We start from the raw sequence: 20,258 nt of genomic DNA on the forward strand, positions 1-20,258 counted from the left end.
TGAGCTGTGTATGGACAGGACGCAGGGAACATTGCTTTGCCAAGCTAAGATTGTACAATAAAGGCTGAGGCCAACAATGGAGATTAAGTTGGGCTTATAATTAGCTTTGCTTTCCCTCCAGCACCGAAGCTGGGAACAAACATCAGCCACATCCTGGGGCTCCTCAGCAGCCGTGGTGTGACAGCCTGGGAAGCCAGCAGCGCCTGCAGATCACAGCTGCAGCCTCCAGCTGGCTCCTTAGCCTGCGCTCCTCCGGCTCGGCCACCCTCTGCTGCTGCTGGCTGCGCTCCACAAGGAGCAGTCTCCAGGGGCTGGTGACACCTGGGGGACGACTCTGTGCCTTTCTGTACAGAGCTGATGCCACAGGTCCTGTCACAGTCCTGCAGGAGGCTGAGCTCTGCCTGTAGTTTACACGAGAGAAGTCTAAGGGCAGGGGCAGGGCATCCAGCTGAGCCTGCTTTTGTGCCGCTGCCGAACTGCTTGCTCCTGATCCATCAGGAGCTTTTCTGCCCTTGCAGCTAGAAAACGACGAATACAAGCTCCTGCAAGAAGTATGAGAGTTAAGAGCAAGCAGGTACCACCCCGAAGCAGTCTTGGTGGCGTGAGGAAAAGACTCTGTACCTCAGTAGCTACAAAGCAGGGGTGCCTGTTGCGCGCAGGTGCGCGGGGATCGCTCCAGCGCCAGCGTGCGCACCGGAGCAGCAAGCGGCCCGCGGCTGCACAGCGCTCCCGTCCCTTGTCACAGGGTACCTAGCCAGAGTCACTGCTTTTAGCCTGCCCACTCCCGCTTCGAATGTTGATTAGCTGCGCCTGCGTAGTGTCCTCCAGGAATCGTGGGCAGGGGTCTTCTAGATGTGGGCGGTGGTCTGCGGGAGGAAGGCTGTGGGTCTTCTTCATGATGCACTTTTAACCCTTTGCCTGGAACTTGGTGACCTGGCAGGTTTGCAGTAGCCTTACCGGTCTGTGCTGATTTGTACCCTCGGTGGTCGTCTGCTTCATCAGGGAGGCTTACTGAGAGGTTAATAGTTAATGAGGGATGATGTTACCTGGTTCTTCCTCACTGGACGGAAGGTCTTTGTTTCTTTAACACTGGGGTGTCTTGCATTGTTACTTGTGACTCTCCTGTTAACCGTTCTTCTCTATGTGATTCTATGTGATGGTCTATCCTGTGCTCTCTCTCATTCCCCGTGTCAATGGTGTCTCTGTGTCCCTGCAGCTTGTGGTGGCAGGTTCAGCGGCTCTGTCGGGGTCCTCAGCAGCCCAGCACACTCCCTTCTGGACTACCAGCACAACATGAACTGCTCTTACCACATCACAGTTGGAAGCAACAAAGTAGTGGCCCTCAAGTATGTAAGCCCAGCTCAGTTTGTCAAGTGGACAGAGAGGTCTCTGATGGCAATTAAAGACAGCAATTACCGACAATTTTCTCTCTGGCTTTCCTTTCCTGAGGGGAAAGCTGAACTAAAAGGAGCAATGGATGCTGGAGCAACCTTTCTTAGGCCTCTGCAGCTTTCTCTTGGAATTGCTGGGGAAAACATCTCCATAGTTGTAACTTCCTACTTCTATTAGCAAGAGGACTAAGAAGCTGTAGACACACAGCTCACGTTCTCAGTTACATTCCACCAGCTTTGAGGAGCTGAGACTCCTCTGAGCTGCTCTAAGAGAAGTGTTAATTTCTGAGCAGGGTGGCACTGCCTGCCCAGGGAGCATCACCCACCCACAAAGAATAAACCTCTGCATGTGTGCCAACAGACGTGATAGGGCTGCCACAGGAGTGAGGAGAACACTTCCAAGCCACGGGGCAGGCCTGGGCTGCACTCAGAGCTGGCACCCCTCATGTGCACAAGAACGTTTCAGGCTGAGGGATTTGCCACAGTGGGATCTGCAGAGCAGGGATCTCCCAGTGCCTGAGGGGCATTACTTGTATGAGACTGGCAGGCTGCAGTGCTTGTAGCCACCAGTTCTCCTTTGGGCTGGCTTGTGCCTGAAGAGAAATGCTTTGTGGTATCTGCCTGTGTATGGGCTGTGAGCATTGCTATCTACTTGGCCCTTTCCTCAGGCACTGGAAAGACATAACACAGGGAACAGAAGTGGAATATCTGGTGCCTCTATGCTCCAAACCTGTCTTACAGGATTCAACAGCTTCAGCTTGGAATATCTCTCGCTCCTGCTACAAAGACTCGGGTGGCAGTGTATGATGGCTCAGGACACTCACAGCTCCTCTCCTTGGCAAATTCTGTGGCTCAGAACTGCCTCCACTCTGAAGAGCTCCAGTAATAACCTGTCCCTGCTGTTCAAAACACCGACTTCTTTGGAGGCAGACAGGGGGATTGGAAATGCATCTTTCAGGCAGACCTTAGGTAAGAGTATTGTCAGAATCTGCTGGTGAGCAATTTCCTCACTCCCTAGGGCAGCTGAAAGCAGACAAATGTTTCTGATTTTGTCAAAATTGAGTGAACTAAGCTAAATATTAGGCTTCTGTCATCCTTGCATTCCAGTCCTGCTTCTGAACAGACTCCTTTTACTCTTTGCTAACCTTTTCCAACCTCTCCGAAGGCACAAAGTTGGATGACTGAAGGCCTAGCAGCACCCAAAGGCCTCTCTTCTGGAGGAGCTCTGGCAATGCCTGGGAGCACTGTCTTTTGTAGCCCAAGACTGGTGGTACCCTAAAGATGTCTCTTTTCACCTGTCCTCCATTTCCTTGCTGTTCACCTCTCACCTTTTAAAAAACCCAGCAAAGGTTGGGGTTCTCCTCAGGCACCATTCCACTCATCTCTGCTGATTTTGTGGACCAGTCTGGTTAGGTGGCCCCAGGATAAATGGGATCATAGCGAGAAGGTGCTGGAGGTTGAATGCTTTGCTGAAGACAAGAGTCAGGGGCAGAGCTTGGTTATTGTCATAAAAAAGCCTGGTTTTAAGATCAAGGTGTTAAAGGTGGTTATTTTTACCAGCTTATAATGTGTTTTTTAGAGTAAGTAACAAATGATTATAAGATGTAAACTGATTTCACGTCATGGCTACTAGTTTCCTGTGTAATTAACTAGAAGATCCAGATCTAGAAAGAAGTAATTGTCTGGTTTACAAAGCTGGCACTCAGACAGTTCAGAATGAAAGGCCTTTGTGGCAGAACAAACATAGTCTTCTGCTGAGTCATTGAATCCCCTCTCAACCCCCAGCCAGCAACTTTCTCATTTGAACCAGTCTGAGAAAGTATTTACAGATAAGGCAAATAACTGCTCCTGCAGGCTGTGCCAAGAACAATATTCCCACCGGTCTATGGGCACTGCTCTGGTTAACTCTTCCTTTGCTTCCCTCTGAGTAATTGCTACAAGGCTCTCAGAGGACTCTTGGGGACTCTTATTCCCACTGACATGATGTTGTTTCACATGGTGCTGCCTTTAAACCCTCAGGTACCAGCTGTCAGATCCTACAGCCTGGGTTTGTGTTCCCAGGGTGAGATCATCAGGGACTGCGCCCAGGTGCTGACTGCCTGGGGGTACCTGCTGGCACAAAGTCATATTCTTTCGGCGCTGATGACTTTGAGATTTATTTGTGCAGCTTGCTAGAGGTTCTGCCTTCAGCACAAAAGGAAGCCAAGCTCCTCAAGTCAATTTCCTTGTTCTGAACCATTTCCTAGGAGCGACGGAGAAGCCTTTTGTGAGTAAACTTTGACATCGTCTTAGCTTTGTGAAGGAGACATTTCTGCAGGCCTCCCAGAGATAGGGGGGGGTGTCATGGTGCAGGCCAGTTTACCCAGGAGCTGCCAGCTGGTAATGATGAGGCCATGGTGGAGAAGTGGGTAGGGTGATGAAGAGCCCATGTGAGGAGATGTTTAGGGTGGCTAGGGGCCTTCTTTGTATGCCGTGGGAGCCAAACACCGAGGACTGAAGAGCACAACAGCTGGAAAGGATCCCAACAGGTCCCTCGCTAGTACAGAGGGGCCAGAAAGCAGAAAAAGGAAAAGATGAGTCACAGTCCCAAGAAAGGTTCCTAGATTGACTTTTCTAAAAAATAGAGACAGGAAAAAATCTGTGACACATTTTTGTGGTGTGAGATTCTGCTTCAAATGAAAGGGAATAAAGACACAGAGATCTAAAAGGCTGTTCCTCTGAATGGTGCTTTGGAGAAGCTCCCTCATGCTTGTTGAAAGATAAACCCATGTGGTTTGTTAAGAGTACAAATGCAATCAGATGACAATTAGTAATGATAAATCTCTTGATTTATCAAGATGAGGTCTGTGGAGAAACAAGAAGCCTCATTCTCTGTTGGCTGACAAGGAGCACATTATTCTGTAGTTACCCTGGGGAAGCACAACTGGGTAACATAATTATTGCCCTCTGCTTCATTGTGGGTGACCCTGACTGTGCATTGCAAAGAAGCCAGCAGAACCAGAGCAGGCTGAACCATTCTCTTTCCTCACAAGCTCTTCCTCTTCCTTTCCTCTCTCATGGATACTGCCAAAATCCATTCTTTCTCCCTTGAGAATGTTCTTAGTAGAGAGTCCATCTGGTAGGCCATTGTGGTGGGAGGCAGAGAGAAGACGAAGGGAGACTGCTCTGAGGAGCCTGGCAAGACTGAGGGTAACCAGGGCACACAAAGAGGTTATCTCTGAGATGTCTGTGTGAAAGACCTGTGCTGCTTTCATCAGACACAACTTGCTTGCGCCGCTGCTCCTGCAGCCGCTGGAGCAGTGAGGGAGCCACCCCTAGCCAGGGGCGTGCACGGTGCAGCGGCGTCCACGTCCCTTCTCTCCGCTGCTGCTCCTGGCGCTAACGCCCAGCTGCCACCAGCAGCACTGTCAGAGCCCCCCGCCATGGGCTGCATGCCCGGGGGGGGGGGAGGCAAACAGCCTCAGGGTGACCTTGCAGAAGTTTGTGATGGTCAGGGTCCCTGCTGCTGAGTTTGGACAGGCTGGCTTCATTTTCGGAAGCAGGGGACGCTTCTCTCAGGCTGAGGCTGCGGCGTGGGCTGCCTGGAGGGCGGCAGCTTGCCCCAGGTGTAGGTTTCCCTCAGCTGCCCACTGACGTTTCCTCCTGCCCGTTGCTGTCAGTCTGTAAAATGAGAACTGTGCCTCTTCCCACAGTGAGCCTCTGCTGCTCCAGGCAGTCGATAAGAGATGAGAAAAGATAAATCAAGTACCAGCATAAGGGCTTTGGTTCCGTGAGCTGTGCTGCCAAGGCCAAGGGAGGAGAGTGAAGATCTCTCCCCAGGGAATGAGAGCTGCGTGTCCTTGAGCTCGTGACTTGGCCAAAGAGCTCCTGATGACTTTCTCAGCTCCAAGGGGAGACCTGATCTTCTCCAGCTGACCCTGGCTGGCAGGGACAGAGCCTGCATATAGCACTCTGCCACCCCTGCTGTGACAGCGGGAACTTTGTACTTCGGTGATAAATGGAGTTTTGGCAGTGGGGTGACCCTCTCACCTCGAACTCGTGATCCCTTAGGATGCAAAGGCTGAGAAGGGCATAGATGGGTTTGGGTTTCTTTCCTAGCTGTAAAGCCAGCTATGCCTGCCAGGAGATGTAGCTGCGACCTTGTTGCCAGCACATCTCTCCCTATGCTCGTGTGCTTCATTGTCTCAGTAATGAAAACCCTATCAGCTGCAACCCCCGCCGAGAGGGAGCTGGGGGCTTCTGAAAGGCAGGGCTGCTCCTGGGGCTGGCTCGGGCAGCCACCCAAATTCACACAGTGTTACAGGCGCTGAGATTGATGCCTCGAGGCAGAAAACTCTGCTGGAGCTTTCTTCACACTGCACAAGCAAAACTGAAAGAGTTGGGACTCTGGGGGAGAGAGCCTGGAGGGCAGGAAGATTGCCTGCTGTTTCTCTACAGCCCTAAATCCTGCTCAGCCTGAAGCCACAGGCAGCTCTTTCCCCTCTGCTTTTTTGTGCTACCTCTTGTGAACGTGCAGGAGAAATTCAGATCTGTATTTGTGGCAGGGCAGGATGGTCGCTGCTTTCACAGCACTGCCACTGCCCTGGGCACTGCACAGCCTGAAGGGACAAGCTGCTGTCACAGAGGGGTTTGGAGTTAAACACGAGATGAGGAAACACCAGGGTGATATGGACAGCAAGAAGAACAGGTAGCAACAACCGTGAGACTGGTGTTGGAGGCTGGAGGTCAGGAGGAGGGCCTTTGGCAAAAGGTCCAGGCAGCTGCGACGTGAAGCCCTTCAACACTCCTGCCTTCTGCTCTGGCCTCACTGCCTGCTTTTGCCCTCTGTCCTTTTGTATTGCAAGAGGGCATTTCTATATGAATGTGATAGAAATCGATTTACAGAGGGAAAAATCATAAGGCAAGTAGATTTTTAGGAGAAAAACATCTGGAAAAAGGAAATCCTCTCTGATTTGCCAGAAGGATGCATTAACAGATGATTTGCAATAGCTATCCGGCAGGGCATTAATGGAAACAGATGATAAATCTCTGGGCCTTTCTTTGCTGACACAGCCAGTTGGGACTGAGCCTGTAAATCCCCGCGGAGCTATCTGTCTGCCCTGATCCTATTAGCTCTCTGTTTGAGGTCCTGTTTCCTGCTCACTAGCACACCAAGAGTCCATCACTAATGGGCTTCCTGTTATGCTCTCCCTTAATGAAATTAAAGCCTACTTGTAAAGAATAGAGCCAGCAGAATTTTCACAGCGTTTTTATGCCATTCCTCTTTATCAACAGAAATATTTAACTAATACAGTTGTAGGTGCAGCTCTGCCCTGGAGGCTGAAAGCTTGGCTGCCTCTGCACACAGTTTCTGGGTGCAGACCTTCATCAGTGCTCAGCCCTCATGGCTGCTGTGGAGTTTTCCTCCCTTCTTCAGAAGTGCTGAAAACTCAGCTCTGAGCGGGCAATATCAGGGGTAAAACCCTGGTGTGGTTATTCTATTATACAGAGAAGGGTTAGGTGGTGTTCTGTGAGCAGTTCCTACATTACCTCCATCAGCAGAAGTAATTCATGGCAGATTTAATGTAAATTGAGTCAGCACCTGCTGTAGGTGGCAGCCAGTGCTGTGCTGACAGCAGCAGGCAGGTGCTGCTGGGTGGGAAAGGACTCAACACAGCTCAGCCCCAGCTTTCCAGCAAACCTTTCTCCCTCCAGTGAAAACATCACGTTTTGGAAGGAGGTGTCCTTGACTGTGGCACGTGAGTGCTGGTGCATCTTGTCATGGCTGTGGAAAAGCAGCAGTGCCTGGCAGAGATCTGGGAGCCCATTAGGACTGTTTTCCAGGAATGGATCACAAGATCCCCACCCTGCACTCAGGACCTGCTGCTGCAGAGGCTCTGGCTGAGAAGCCAACAGCTTGGCACTCAGCAATGCTCTTGCAAACACTGCTTGGGAGTTCTGGTTCACATGGGTTTTTAACAAGTATATTACACATGAATGTGACACGTTTCAGACTGCTGACACCGTCCTGGGGTAACTAAGATGTGATTCACCCAGTCAAATACATAACTAACCTTTGCTTCACCTAATCAGATCATAGGTAAAATGTGGCTAACAATGCCTGCTCTCGAGCTTATGACAATAAGAACATCCATAACAAGCTCAGAATATATGTTCCTAAGTTACAAATTCCCTGGGGCTACATTTCGGGGACTCTAAAAACATGGATCAGCTTGAAATCTGTTCAGCCAGGGGAAGAGAAGGCTCCAGGGAGAGCTTAGAGGCTGCATTTCAGTATGTGAAGGGGACCTACAGGCGAGGCTGGGAAGGGACTGTCAAAAGGGGCTTTTGGTGATAGGAAGAGGGCAATGGTTTGGAACTGGAGCAGGGCAGTTAGGTTGGATATCATGAGGAAGTTGTGCTCAGGAGGGTGGGGAGACACTGCACGCGGGCTAGCCCAGAGAGATGGTTGAGGCCCTGTCCCTGAGACAGTCAGGATCAGCCTTGCTGCGTGTGCCCTGCAGCTTGCTTTATGCTGGAGGTGTTCCTGCTGCCTGCCAGGGGGATTGGACAAAATGCCCTTTGAGGGTCCCTTCCAAACCCACTGCAGGTCTGTGAGTCTGTGACTACTTCAGAAAGCCTCTGCAGTGTTGCAGAATATCTCTTCACTATCTCTGCTGAGCTAAGGGATATGCTACAAGTGCCTCTCAGAAATGCCAGTTATTTAATGTTTGTGGCACTTCTCCCAAGCAAAATAAATAGAAGTGGTTTGCACAGCCAGAGTGGATAGACAACAAAAGACACAGACTTTTAAACAAGAACAATTCTGACTGATCTGAAAAAAATGAGGTGAAAAGGAGTTTTCAGACACAGTGATTAAATGTAATTCTGTAGGAGGCTGAACAGTTAAGAGCTGCTGGGATATCCAGACTAAAGGCACAGCTGTGGGCAAACTTGGCTGGCATCAGTTGTCTTAGCTTCTAGAGCCAAAGACTGACAAATCTGTGCTCCAGTGCATGCAAGCAAAGGGTGAGGAGACATTTCTTGCACGTCTCTCTCACGAGAGATCTGCAAAGGCCTGGGCTGCTGTGGTACCAACGAGCGTGTTGATGCGGTGCCAGCCTCTGCTCTCCCAGAAGGGCATGGAGAAGGTGGGCAGGGTGGCACATGCACTGCAGTTTTGCAGAGCCTGGGCAGGTTTAGCAGTCGGTGTCTGGACCTATTAGGGGTTGACCAATAGCCTAAAAACTTCAGAATGTGAACTTTGCCTCCTGCAGTGGTGAAACGCTGCCAAGGCACGAGGTGGGGGCTTTGCCAGAGCCATAGCCAGCCAGCAAACCAGGCAAAAGCCCTCTCTGGGTAAAGGCAAGGCTGAGCACTTAAATGAGCCCAGTGCTTTCAGAAGCCTTCCCTGAAAGGTTGCAGGCACTGTAGTCAAAGCTGGCACCGCTGCCAGGGTCCTGCTGCCACATAAAGGCAGCACCTCTGCACGGTGAGATGGGAGACTTGAGCACAGTGGGGCAAGGAACCAGCCCTTGGCACCAGCCTGGCAGCACCATGCCTCTCTCCAGCTGGGTATGCTTCTGAGCCACCACCCAAACAATCTGCCAGCTAATGATTGCAGCTACCATTAGTCCAGGCACACCTCTGCACTGGCAATCAGGGCCCTCAGGAAGGAAGCTTTAGGCTTGGCAGTTAACCCTTGCCTTTTGTGATTTTTAGCCCAGGTCACAGAGAAGCCCAGAATTCCCAGGGATGGTTCTAAAGGAGGGACCAAATGTTAGTCAGAGAGCTGGGAGAGGATTGTGCATTACTGCTCAGGTGTAAGTAGAACAGTTCTTCATAGTAGACATTTGTGGTGCTCCTTTAGTGGAGATGGGGGGAAGGCAAGCAAAATTAGTCCTGCTGTGGTTTAGGTAGCTTCTGGTAGATCTAAACCTACTCAGCAGGCTCCCTATCACTGCATCCTTACCCATGCCAACCAACCTTAGTCCCTGGCTGTGCTTCAAAGGCAGGCAGTGGCACAGACTCTCACTTCAATCTCCAGAGGGTGTAACTCTGCAAGCAGAGAAATGTCTGCTTGCTCTCTGCTGGGATGAGATTTATTTGCCATGGAGAATCCTCAGTTATTCATCAACAGTCCCTCAGCCTTGGCCGTTTCGTTAACACTGCCAACCAAAAGCAGGTAATGATGGCAATGTGTGCCAGAGTCACTCTGGCTCTCTGGCAAGGCCGTTTGTGAGGACATGACTGCAGCCTGCTTTCTGATGGCCTTATTGTTTTTACTTTAAATGAGAAGCCAGAGACTGAAGTCAGTCCTTCTGCCCCCACACAAACTGGTCTGTAAGGTGCAGTTCTCATTATTCTGGTCAAGTTTTTCTTTCACTATCCAAGAGTCTATTCCACAAATTAACAGACTGCTCAGTCCCAGACTTTGCCTAAACTGGAGCTACACTTCTTTTTCTGGCTGTCAGCCAGTGGTGAGTACCACAGAATCACAGAAACATTCCAGTTGGAAAAGACCCTCAGGGTCACCAAGTCCAACCCTTATCTCTACTCTACAGTTCACCCTTAAACCATAGCCCCAAGCGCCACATCCAAACAACTTTGAAACACACCCAGGGTTGGTGACTCCACCACCTCCCTGGGCAGCTCATTCCAGTGCCTGACCACTCTTGCTGGGAAAAATATTTCCTACTGCCCAGTCTGAACCTACCCAGTGGCAGCTTGAGGCCATTCTCTCTTGTTCTATCACTGTGAGAAGAGGCCAGCAGCAGCCTCTCCACAGCATCCTTTCAGGTAGCTGTAGACAGACATGAGGTCTCCCTTCAGTATCCCCTTCTTCAAAGTCCATCAGTGGCCAGCAGCAGGTGGCTGGCGAGGAGTTGTGTTTCTGTTCAGCAGTGTGAGCAGTGAGTTGTGTGCTGGCTGAAATGCAGTGTGAGCAGCGAGTTGTGTGTGGGCTGAAATGCAGTGTGAGCAGCGAGTTGTGTGCTGGCTGAAATGCAGTGCGAGCAGCGAGTTCTGTGCTGGCTGAAATGCAGTGTGAGCAGTGAGTTGTGTGCTGGCTGAAATGCAGTGTGAGCAGCGAGTTGTGTGTGGGCTGAAATGCAGTGTGAGCAGCGAGCTGTGTGCTGGCTGAAATGCAGTGTGAGCAGCGAGCTGTGTGCTGGCTGAAATGCAGTGTGAGCAGTGAGTTGTGTGCTGGCTGAAATGCAGTGTGAGCAGCGAGTTGTGTGCTGGCTGAAATGCAGTGTGAGCAGCGAGCTGTGTGCTGGCTGAAATGCAGTGCGAGCAGCGAGTTGTGTGCTGGCTGAAATGCAGTGTGAGCAGCGAGCTGTGTGCTGGCTGAAATGCAGTGTGAGCAGCGAGTTGTGTGCGGGCTGAAATGCAGTGTGAGCAGCGAGCTGTGTGCTGGCTGAAATGCAGTGCGAGCAGCGAGTTGTGTGCTGGCTGAAATGCAGTGTGAGCAGCGAGCTGTGTGCTGGCTGAAATGCAGTGTGAGCAGCGAGTTGTGTGTGGGCTGAAATGCAGTGCGAGCAGCGAGTTCTGTGCTGGCTGAAATGCAGTGTGAGCAGTGAGTTGTGTGCTGGCTGAAATGCAGTGTGAGCAGCGAGTTGTGTGTGGGCTGAAATGCAGTGTGAGCAGCGAGCTGTGTGCTGGCTGAAATGCAGTGTGAGCAGCGAGTTGTGTGCTGGCTGAAATGCAGTGTGAGCAGCGAGTTGTGTGTGGGCTGAAATGCAGTGTGAGCAGCGAGCTGTGTGCTGGCTGAAATGCAGTGCGAGCAGCGAGTTGTGTGCTGGCTGAAATGCAGTGTGAGCAGCGAGCTGTGTGCTGGCTGAAATGCAGTGCGAGCAGCGAGTTGTGTGTGGGCTGAAATGCAGAGCATGAGCATCGAGTTTTGTGCTGGCTGAAATGCAGTGTGAGCAGTGAGTTGTGTGCTGGCTGAAATGCAGTGTGAGCAGTGAGTTGTGTGCTGGCTGAAATGCAGTGTGAGCAGCGAGCTGTGTGCTGGCTGAAATGCAGTGTGAGCAGCGAGTTGTGTGCTGGCTGAAATGCAGTGCGAGCAGCGAGTTGTGTGCTGGCTGAAATGCAGTGTGAGCAGGAAATGCAGTGTGAGCAGTGAGTTGTGTGCTGGCTGAAATGCAGTGCGAGCAGTGAGTTGTGTGCTGGCTGAAATGCAGAGCATGAGCATCGAGTTTTGTGCTGGCTGAAATGCAGTGTGAGCAGTGAGTTGTGTGCTGGCTGAAATGCAGTGTGAGCAGTGAGTTGTGTGCTGGCTGAAATGCAGTGTGAGCAGCGAGCTGTGTGCTGGCTGAAATGCAGTGTGAGCAGCGAGTTGTGTGCTGGCTGAAATGCAGTGCGAGCAGCGAGTTGTGTGCTGGCTGAAATGCAGTGTGAGCAGGAAATGCAGTGTGAGCAGTGAGTTGTGTGCTGGCTGAAATGCAGTGCTCTCTAGTTTCTGTCAGCTCCCTGCTCTTCATTTCCTTGTGGCCGTTCCCTCCACCTACATGGCCTCACTGCTTGCCGCCCTTGCAGTGGCTGCAGTCAGGTGTAACACTGCTCAGTGCTGAGCAGCACCGGGGTGCAGAGATTTCTCAGCCCGGACTGCTCTCCTGTGGCGTGAGGCAGAGCTGTTTGATATCTGCTTGGCCTCCAGCCTGACAGTTCTGCACTGTGCTGTTAATGTCTGACTGGGCCCCGGTTGAGCAGGGTGAGCATTGTGAAAGCTGAAGATGAAACCTCTGTGATAACTGCAAATCAGACCTTAGTTACCTCCCCTTCGATGCTATGACTGGCTATGCTAACCAGATGTGATGTCCTGGCTATGAGGATCTGGCCTGTTTCTGTCCTGTCCCTTTTTGTGCTGTACACATCTCTGCATCTTTTGGACTTCTGAGCAGTCTTTGTAGCTGCACAGCCAGCAGTGTAATGCACCACTGCAAAGGTCCAAACGTGTGATATAACAGAAAAAAGGGCAACCCAACAGCATTGAGAGCCTTCCTGCTCTGTGCTTCTGTGGCAAATCCCTGACTCCTGCTGCAAGACTCTGATGGTGTCTCTGCAGCTCCCACCCTGCAAAGTCAGGGGCTGGAAGAGACCTTGAAAGCTCCTCTGGTCCAACCCCCTGCCAGAGCAGCATCACCCAGAGCAGATCACAATGGAACACATCCAGAGAGTTCTTGAATATGTCCAGTGGGGGAGACTCCACGGCCCCCCTGGGCAGCCTGTTCCAGGGCTCTGCCACCCTCACAGGGAAAAAAATTCCTCCTCGGGTTCACATAGAACTTCCTCTGCCTTAGCTTCCACCAGTGCCCCTTGTGCTGGCACTGAGCATCACCCAGCAGAGCTGGCTCCAGCCTCCTGGCACTCACCTGCACATCTTTATAACCATGACTGAGGGGAGCCCTCTGGCTGCTCCTCTCCAAGCTCCAAGCCCCAGCTCCTCGTAAGGAAGATCTTTCACTGCCTGAAGCATTTTTGTGGCCCTGCACTGGACTCTCTCAAGCAGTTCTATGTTCCTCTGGAACTGAGAGGCCCAGAACTGGACACAATACTCTAGATGAGGTCTCATCAGGGTGGAGTAGAGGGGCAGGAGAAACTCTCGGCATACTAACTGCAGCCCTTCTAATCCACCCCAGAATGGCATTGCCCCTCCCGGCCACCAGAGCACACTGCTGGCTCATGGCCATCCTGCCAGCCACCAAGACTTGTTAGTCCTTCTCCCCTTCAGTGCTCTCCCTCAGCTCAGTCTCCAACTTATCCTGCTCCCTGGGGTTGTTCTTTCCCGGGTGCCAGACTCTACGCTTGCCCCTGTCGAACTTCATTCAGCTCCTCCCTGCTCGGCTCTCAGCCTGTCCCAGTCTGGCTGAATGGCAGCACAGCCTCTGCTGTGTCAGCCACTGCACCCAGATTGGTGTCATCAGCAACTTGCTGACAGTGGCCTCTGTGCCCTCATCCAGGTCATTAATGAATACATTGAATAATCTAGTCCCAGTACTGGCCCCTGAGGGACTTCACAGGTCACAGGCCTCCAGCCAGACTCTGTCCCATTGACCACAACAATCTGACTTCTTTCCTTTAACCAATCCGCTTCACTGTTCCATCACTCAGACCACATCTCCTCAGTCTAGCTGTGAGGATGCTGTGGGAGACAGTGTGGGAGCCAAATGCTTTACTGAAATCAAGGTAAAGCACATTCACTGCTCTGCTGTCCTTTATCCACCTGGTTACATTCATGTAGGCTCTGAGCCATGTGTCACTGCAGAGTCAGCTTTGCAGGGCTGGATGGGCAGGCCCTGATCTGTGCCTAAGGATTACAAGCTTGACATTATGTTTAGTAGATGGTGTCCAAAATGCTGAGCAGGAAATGGCTCCAACAAGACTGTTCAGGGGCACTGAATAAATAATGCAGCAGGCAGAATCCAGACAAAAACAGAATGGAAGTGCGCTCTTGGGGCCCTGGCACCCTCCTGTCTGACATTCTCCTCCTTCCTAGACCACTGGCAAAAATGTGATTTATAGCTCCCATCTGTAGCATCCCACTGCTGCAGGCTTCTGCAGGGGCACTGGAGCGAGCACTAACATCTTCACAAGCTTCTGACTTCACTAACAGCCAACAGCACTGTTCTAAAATCTAGGAGCTCCTGACTTGCTCACTCTCTAGAAAGTTTCTTTTGCTCATTCTTAGCCACAGGAAAAGCTTCAATCTCATGTCCTGAGGATTCTGGTTTTAAGCAAGCATCTTTGTAGGGTGGGGTTTCCTGGTTAGCAGAGCAGGATGACATTTAGCCACAGTCACTCTGGGCTAACCACTGCAGCCTGGCGAGCCAGAGCTGCCTCCAGCCTCGGGTTACTGATGCAATCTGGTCCTTGGATGCTGCCTTCTTGGCCAGAGGGATCTTTTGTAACACTGCAGCTCAAGCAGGCCAGAGTTTTCGGAGGCTGGTAACATATCAGTGTGTCAAGGTTGAGCCACTGTGGCAGCCAGACACATTTTGCACAGGCAGTGGAATTCTGAACCTCATGAACATGTTGCTCTGCCAAGGCTTCATTTCTTACCCAGCTCTCTTGAAAGAGTTTGCTGTGGAAGACGAGAGGCTGCTCTCTGCAGCTTACAACACTCTGACTCTAAAGCAAGAGCACAAATTGTGCTTTATTTGAGCTCCCCAGGTAAGCAGGTGGCCAGGAAACCCAGAGAGGCTGGGGAAGGAGGTATAAAGTAAATTAATTGATCAGAATTCCTAGATCAGGCCAACCTCTGGAAACCAAATGAAACAAAGAGTGCAGAAACTCTCCCTGGCAATACTGTGGAATTCTTGCTGGTTTGTAAATTACAGCAGGGTTCTGATCCTCCCATCACCACTCTTCTCCAAAAGCAGCTTCTTTGAGTGACCGAAAACGTGTGGCAGGGCCTCAAATTCTCACAATGAGGAAGCACAGGAAGGGCCTTAGCCCTGCCCGGGGGACTCAGATGAAAAGCAGCTTGTTTTTAGTGGAGGTTCTAAGTTCCCACCAAAACAAAATGCTTCCAGAAGTAACTCCCTTTTGAGCCAGATTCCTGAAGATGAGTCAGACTCCTCGGGGCCGGGATGCCAAATCCAGCCTCCCCCTGCACAAGAAGAAGCAATTTCGTTCGTACCCAATTTTTCAGACAGCAGCCCAGTGCCCTCTGCTGCTCAAACCCTCCTGCTGCAGCTGAGGATGGCAGCAGGGTGCTGGCCTGCTTCATTTCTGTCCACCCTCTTCTTACAGTCACTTCTGAGCACACCTCTTGCTGCATGTCCAAGGTGGGTGCTGATTCTCTGTTCAACAGCAGCCAGGAGCTTTCCTTACTTCACTCTCCCAAGTCTCACTGTGACGGTGTCCGTCCAGCGCCGCTCAGTGGCTGACAGCCACCGGGTCACTCAGGTCGCCCTGTGAGGCAGGACAGCCACACGCTGTAGCCGAGCAGAAAGCTGCTGGGCTTGACATTAGAGAGCTGAAGGAGGAAATTAACCCCAGTTACTTCCACCAGCCTCTGCCCTTCTCACAGGCCCTCAGAGCGGCTGCGGCGGTTACCTGGCAGCCTCAGCTGCTGCCTTTAGCTCCCCCAGTCTCCAACGTGACCAGAAGATATGTGAAAAACCTGGACTGCGTGTGGGTCATCACTGCACCTGTAACAGGCTGATCAACCTCACCTTCACTGCATTTTGTGCTGGAAGCAGCATCTGCTGGGGGGCTGTCGCTTCGACCACGTCAAAGTAAGGCAGCCGCATGTGCTAACAAGGACCCTTCCGGGGAGGCACATCCATGTGTGCTGCCCACAGGCTCAGGCTGAGCTCAGAGGACTGCTCTCACACAGACACTGGAACTGCTTGGGGTGCCATTAACAACTTTTTTGCTAGGTGAGGTCAGTGCTCCAGATGACAGCCTGCCTCTTTGGGCACCAGTAAGAGCCTGAACATGGTTGTGAGGAGGTGCTTTTACCCAAGAGACAACGAGGATTTCCTTGAGAAATGGAAAACAAAGGCAAAACTCGAAGGCAACTGTGAATGCAGCCATGCAGAGTCATTAGCAGTAGCTTGAAAGGACCTTAATTTAGAAAGTGTTGAATAAGTAGGTCTTGACTGCTCAGGTGCTCACCTGTGGACTGTGTTCTCTTGGAGATGAGCAACCAAAGAGTAAGACAAATGAATGCTGCTAACAAGGTCCACCAAGGATCCTGCTTGCATTAGAGATGCTCAGTGAAATGAGGAATTAAGTCTACATCTTGGTTGAATAAAATCAACCTTTCTCAGTGAAAAGGGCATTGAGATCACACATAACAGACATCAGAATGGTCAAGTGAAAATAGAATCAATTTTGGACAGCCTTGCTGAGATGGGACCAAAGTGCCCCCTAATGACATCTGCGGGGGCCAAGAGCATTAGTTCAGATGGCAGCGACACCCTGCCGAAGCACAGGAGCACTTCCTGGGAAAAGGCAGTGTGACACAGGGGCACCCTCAGGAGTTTATTTCTATCTGCATGTGGTGCCTAGCACTTAAGTGACTTCTGTGATTTTTCTTCCTTCAGCTTTATGATGGGAGAAGAGGAAACTGCCAATTTGGTTGGCACGTTCTGTGGCTCCACGGTGCCAGCTACCTTTTCTTTCCACCCGTAACTCCTTGACTGTGAGGTTCAGTACAGACAAGCTCTGTGGAAAGGAGGGGTTCAATGCTACCTACAGCAACAGTGCCTCGTGAGTATACAGATTGTAGAATCACACAGTGAGGAGGGCTGGAAGGGACCTTAAAGCTCATCCAGTTCCCCCTACGGGCAGGGACACCTTTCGCTACACTAAGTTGTTCCAAGCCTCATCCAGCCTGGGTTTGAACACTTCCAGGGAGGGGACTGCCACAGCCCCTCTTCAGTCCTCACCATCCCCACAGTGAAGACTTTCTCCCTCACATCTTATCGAATTCTATCCTCTTTCAGTTGAAAACTCTTACCCTTCACCCTGTCACTACACTCCAGCTCTCCTGGAGGCCTCTTTTAAGTGCTGGAAAGCTGCTCTAAGGTCTCCCTGCAGCCTTGTCTTTTCCTCCCAATTCTCCCAGCCTCTCCTCAAAGGAGAGGTTCTTCAATTCCTTGATAATCTTTGTAGCCTTTTCTGGACCCACTCATGCAGGTTGATGTCTTTCTTACTCTGGGAGCCCAAGAGTTGAATGCAGTGCTCCAGATGGGGTCTCGGCAGAGCAGAGCAGAGCAGAGCAGAGCAAGAGCAGAGGGACAGAATGCCCTCCCTCCACTTGCTGCCCATGCTGCTGAGGATCAGCCTAGGACACAGCTGGGGCCTGGGCTCTGAGTGCACATTGCTGGCTCATGTTGAGCTTCTCCTCACCCAGCACCCCCAGGACCTTCCCCTCAGCACTTGCTCTCCAGCCATTCTCCACCCAGCCTGGATTTGTGCTTGGGATTGCCCTGACCCAGGCACTGGACCTCACACTTGGCCTTGCTGAACGTCATGAGATTTTGCACAGGGCCCAGCTGTCAGATCCCTCTGGAGGGATCCCCTCCCTCCAGTGTGTTGAGATCAACCACACAGCTTGGTGGTGTTGGCAGACCTCTGAAGGTGCCTCCATCTCAGGTGTCAGAGATGTTCAGTGGTGCCAGTGCCAGTCCCAACCACTGAGGCACACCAGCCTCAATGGTCTCCTCTATACCTGTGTGCATGTGTGCTGCTGGGACTCCTCTGTGGGATGTGTATTTAAGGACTGAATCACAGACATCACCAGAATCACACAATTAACCACGTGGAAAAGACCTCTGAAATCACCGAGTCCAACATATAATCTAACCCTTAAACTAACCTCTGGCACTAAGTGCCTCATGCAGCCCCCTCTTCAACACCTCCAGGGATGGCCACTCCACCACCTCCCTGGGCAGCCCATTCCAATGCCAATCACTTTTGCTGTGAAGACTCCCTAACATCCAGCCTGAACCTGCCCTGGCACAGCTTGAGGCTGTATCCTCTTGTTCTGTCCCTGGGTGCCTGGGAGAAGAGACCCAACCCTCACTCATCAGCACTCATTCAAGGGCCAAGCAGGGACAGGCAGCCCCCAGCACTGCCCCTCTAGGCAAGCTGGAAGCAGCACTGCTGAAGTCCAGAGCTGTGGCCCTGGCTGCCAGTCTGGTAGTGCAGAGCATGATGCTCAGAGGCTGTGAACAAAGCTGCTGATGGCACAGGGAACACTCTGTTTCTGGCCATGCAGGGACACAACCTTAGCGTGTGTTTATCCGAGTATGGGTTCCCTGTAGAGCCCTCCATGCAAACACAGGATATTGCCCAGGGTAGCTTGCCTCAGTGGGAAAGGTTCTCCACTCTGATGCCTCTGTTACTGCTTTTCCACAGGAGCCTGTGGAGGAATATACAATGCAACTTCTACACCCCTGACTGCAACATCTCCCAATTCCCAAATGAGTATCCACCATTTACTCTCTGCACATGGGTCATCGATGCGCCTCACAACAGCAGGTCAGGGTGGTGGTGAAGCATTCCACCTCCATTCCAGCCAGGACTGCTCTCAAAACTACCTGGAACTCTGGGATTCACCAACAGTAAGACATTTGCTGCTGATAGCATTACCCATGCATGCTTAGCTCTCTTGACACGTGGTAAAGAGAGGACAAACCACCACTTGATAGATTAGTTGGAGATTGTGCCAGAGGGTGCACATCCAGCATGTTACACACCATGTTCCTACGTGCTAAGTGTGGCAACAGCCCTCCCGGGGGCACACCACACACACACAGGATCACAGCTGCTGAGAGCCACAACTTGCATAGCTGCACCAGACAAGGGAGCTGCCAAACTTAGCACCCAGAAAACAGTGCCCAATAGCAAGCTTTTGTTCCACTCAGTGTCCTGCCTCCCACCCAAGAACTGCAACACGAATTAATATCCATGCCGAGAAGAGTGTTGTGAGCAGCTCTCAGAAATATGAACTTGTCTGTGTGGCCATTGTTTCTAAAGCTCCTGTCACAGTTCTTAGTTTGCCGTGACAGTCTCCTGTCACATTCAGCTGGTTCTCAGATGTGTAGAGCAGGAGGTGTTGTGACCTCCATGGGCGCTCTAAGAGTGACTGCTGGAACTGGTATGGGAAGCGCTGAGAGACTGATTGAGCTGGGCGTGGCAAGCAGCACCCCAAAGGGTGCCATGGAGTGACCTGCTTGTGTTGGATTGCAGCGCAGCCGAGGGCCAGCCCACAGGTTCTGTGGCTCTGAAGCCTCTCCAGTCCCCGAGTTTTATTCTGCTGGCCGCACTGCTGTGGTGACCTTCAGATCAGAGGAGTACCTGGCTAACAACGGAGTCAGGTTCAACCTATCAGGCCGCAGGTGAGCTCGGAAACTGGCTACAGATCTACCATCCCTCTTCCCTTTGGTCCTGCCACACAGGGACAATGCAAAGAGATCCACGATGCTGACACGCGTCTGCTTTCTGTTCCAGGCTGCAGCAGAGAGTACGCCCAGCCCTTTGGTTACCTGAAGATGCCCTGGCTGGCACTGGCCCTCACCCCAGTAACATGGACTGTGCCATCATCCTGCGGGCTCCCCTCAACCACACCATCTCCCTCTTCTTCCATGCTTTCAGCTTGGAGGACTGCACCCAGTGTTCACGGGACTTCCTGGAGGTATCAAGCAAGCAAACACATCTTGTGGGCTTGTGCCCAAACCTGTCCAGTTCAGAGGGTATGGGTGAGCCAGGACTCTGAGCTCAGCTGACAGCAGGGACTGATTCATTGCTACAGTGTATGGTGAGAGGTGCTCAGGTGCTGCAGTGAGTGCTTAAACACACCCCAGAGCCAGCCCAGACTCAGCCAATGAGTAGTGTCCTATCAGCTGCCTCATCTTTACCTCTGTTGGTGTCACCCAGACAGCAGAGCAAGCCGCACAGTTGTCCTCTGGTATCAGCCTCTGGGCAGGAACAGAAATCTGAGTGCTTCTGTTCCAGCAGTAGACTGTTCCATCTGCTTGATATTTTCTTTAAAAGGTTTTTTCCTAAAAAAACTTTTTTCTTTATTAAAAAAAAAATCACTCACAAAGGTACATTGTGTGAATGAAAAGCACATCCTCCTCCACAGTCCTCACTCCATCCTTTCACAGCTGTGCAAGGTTTCCCTACTGACTGTCCAGAAGGACAAAAATCAGATCCCCATGGGCAGAGTCATTGTTTAGTTCTCCCCTCATATCCTCTTTACTGTCTCAAGAAATGGATCTGAGCAGCAGAAAAAAATCAGATTTAAATCTGAGCTGTGCAACATGCTCTCCTTCTTAATGTGATCAGGGCAGACTGGTCCGTAGGGTGAAGGGCTGCTCTGGAACAAAAACATTTCTTAGAAGGCAGAATGTGGGGCCTGAATTACAA

At 51.5% G+C, this 20,258-nt stretch overlaps 1 protein-coding gene across 1 annotated transcript in view; it reads left to right on the forward strand.

Annotated features, from left to right (window-relative positions):
* CUBN (cubilin) overlaps nt 1-20,258 on the forward strand; it is a 176,702-nt gene that overhangs the window by 142,629 nt on the left and 13,815 nt on the right. Inside the window, 15 exon segments of the mRNA XM_064162269.1 lie at nt 1,217-1,433; nt 2,133-2,217; nt 2,220-2,256; nt 2,259-2,360; nt 15,406-15,467; nt 15,469-15,526; nt 15,529-15,613; nt 16,427-16,493; nt 16,495-16,585; nt 18,246-18,305; nt 18,308-18,360; nt 18,362-18,451; nt 19,080-19,228; nt 19,348-19,390; nt 19,393-19,524. Of these exon segments, the coding sequence (XP_064018339.1) occupies nt 1,217-1,433; nt 2,133-2,217; nt 2,220-2,256; nt 2,259-2,360; nt 15,406-15,467; nt 15,469-15,526; nt 15,529-15,613; nt 16,427-16,493; nt 16,495-16,585; nt 18,246-18,305; nt 18,308-18,360; nt 18,362-18,451; nt 19,080-19,228; nt 19,348-19,390; nt 19,393-19,524 (1,331 nt within the window).

The sequence above is a fragment of the Pogoniulus pusillus genome, chromosome 23 (assembly GCF_015220805.1).
Source record: "Pogoniulus pusillus isolate bPogPus1 chromosome 23, bPogPus1.pri, whole genome shotgun sequence".
In the NCBI taxonomy this organism is placed as follows: Eukaryota; Metazoa; Chordata; class Aves; order Piciformes; family Lybiidae; genus Pogoniulus; species Pogoniulus pusillus.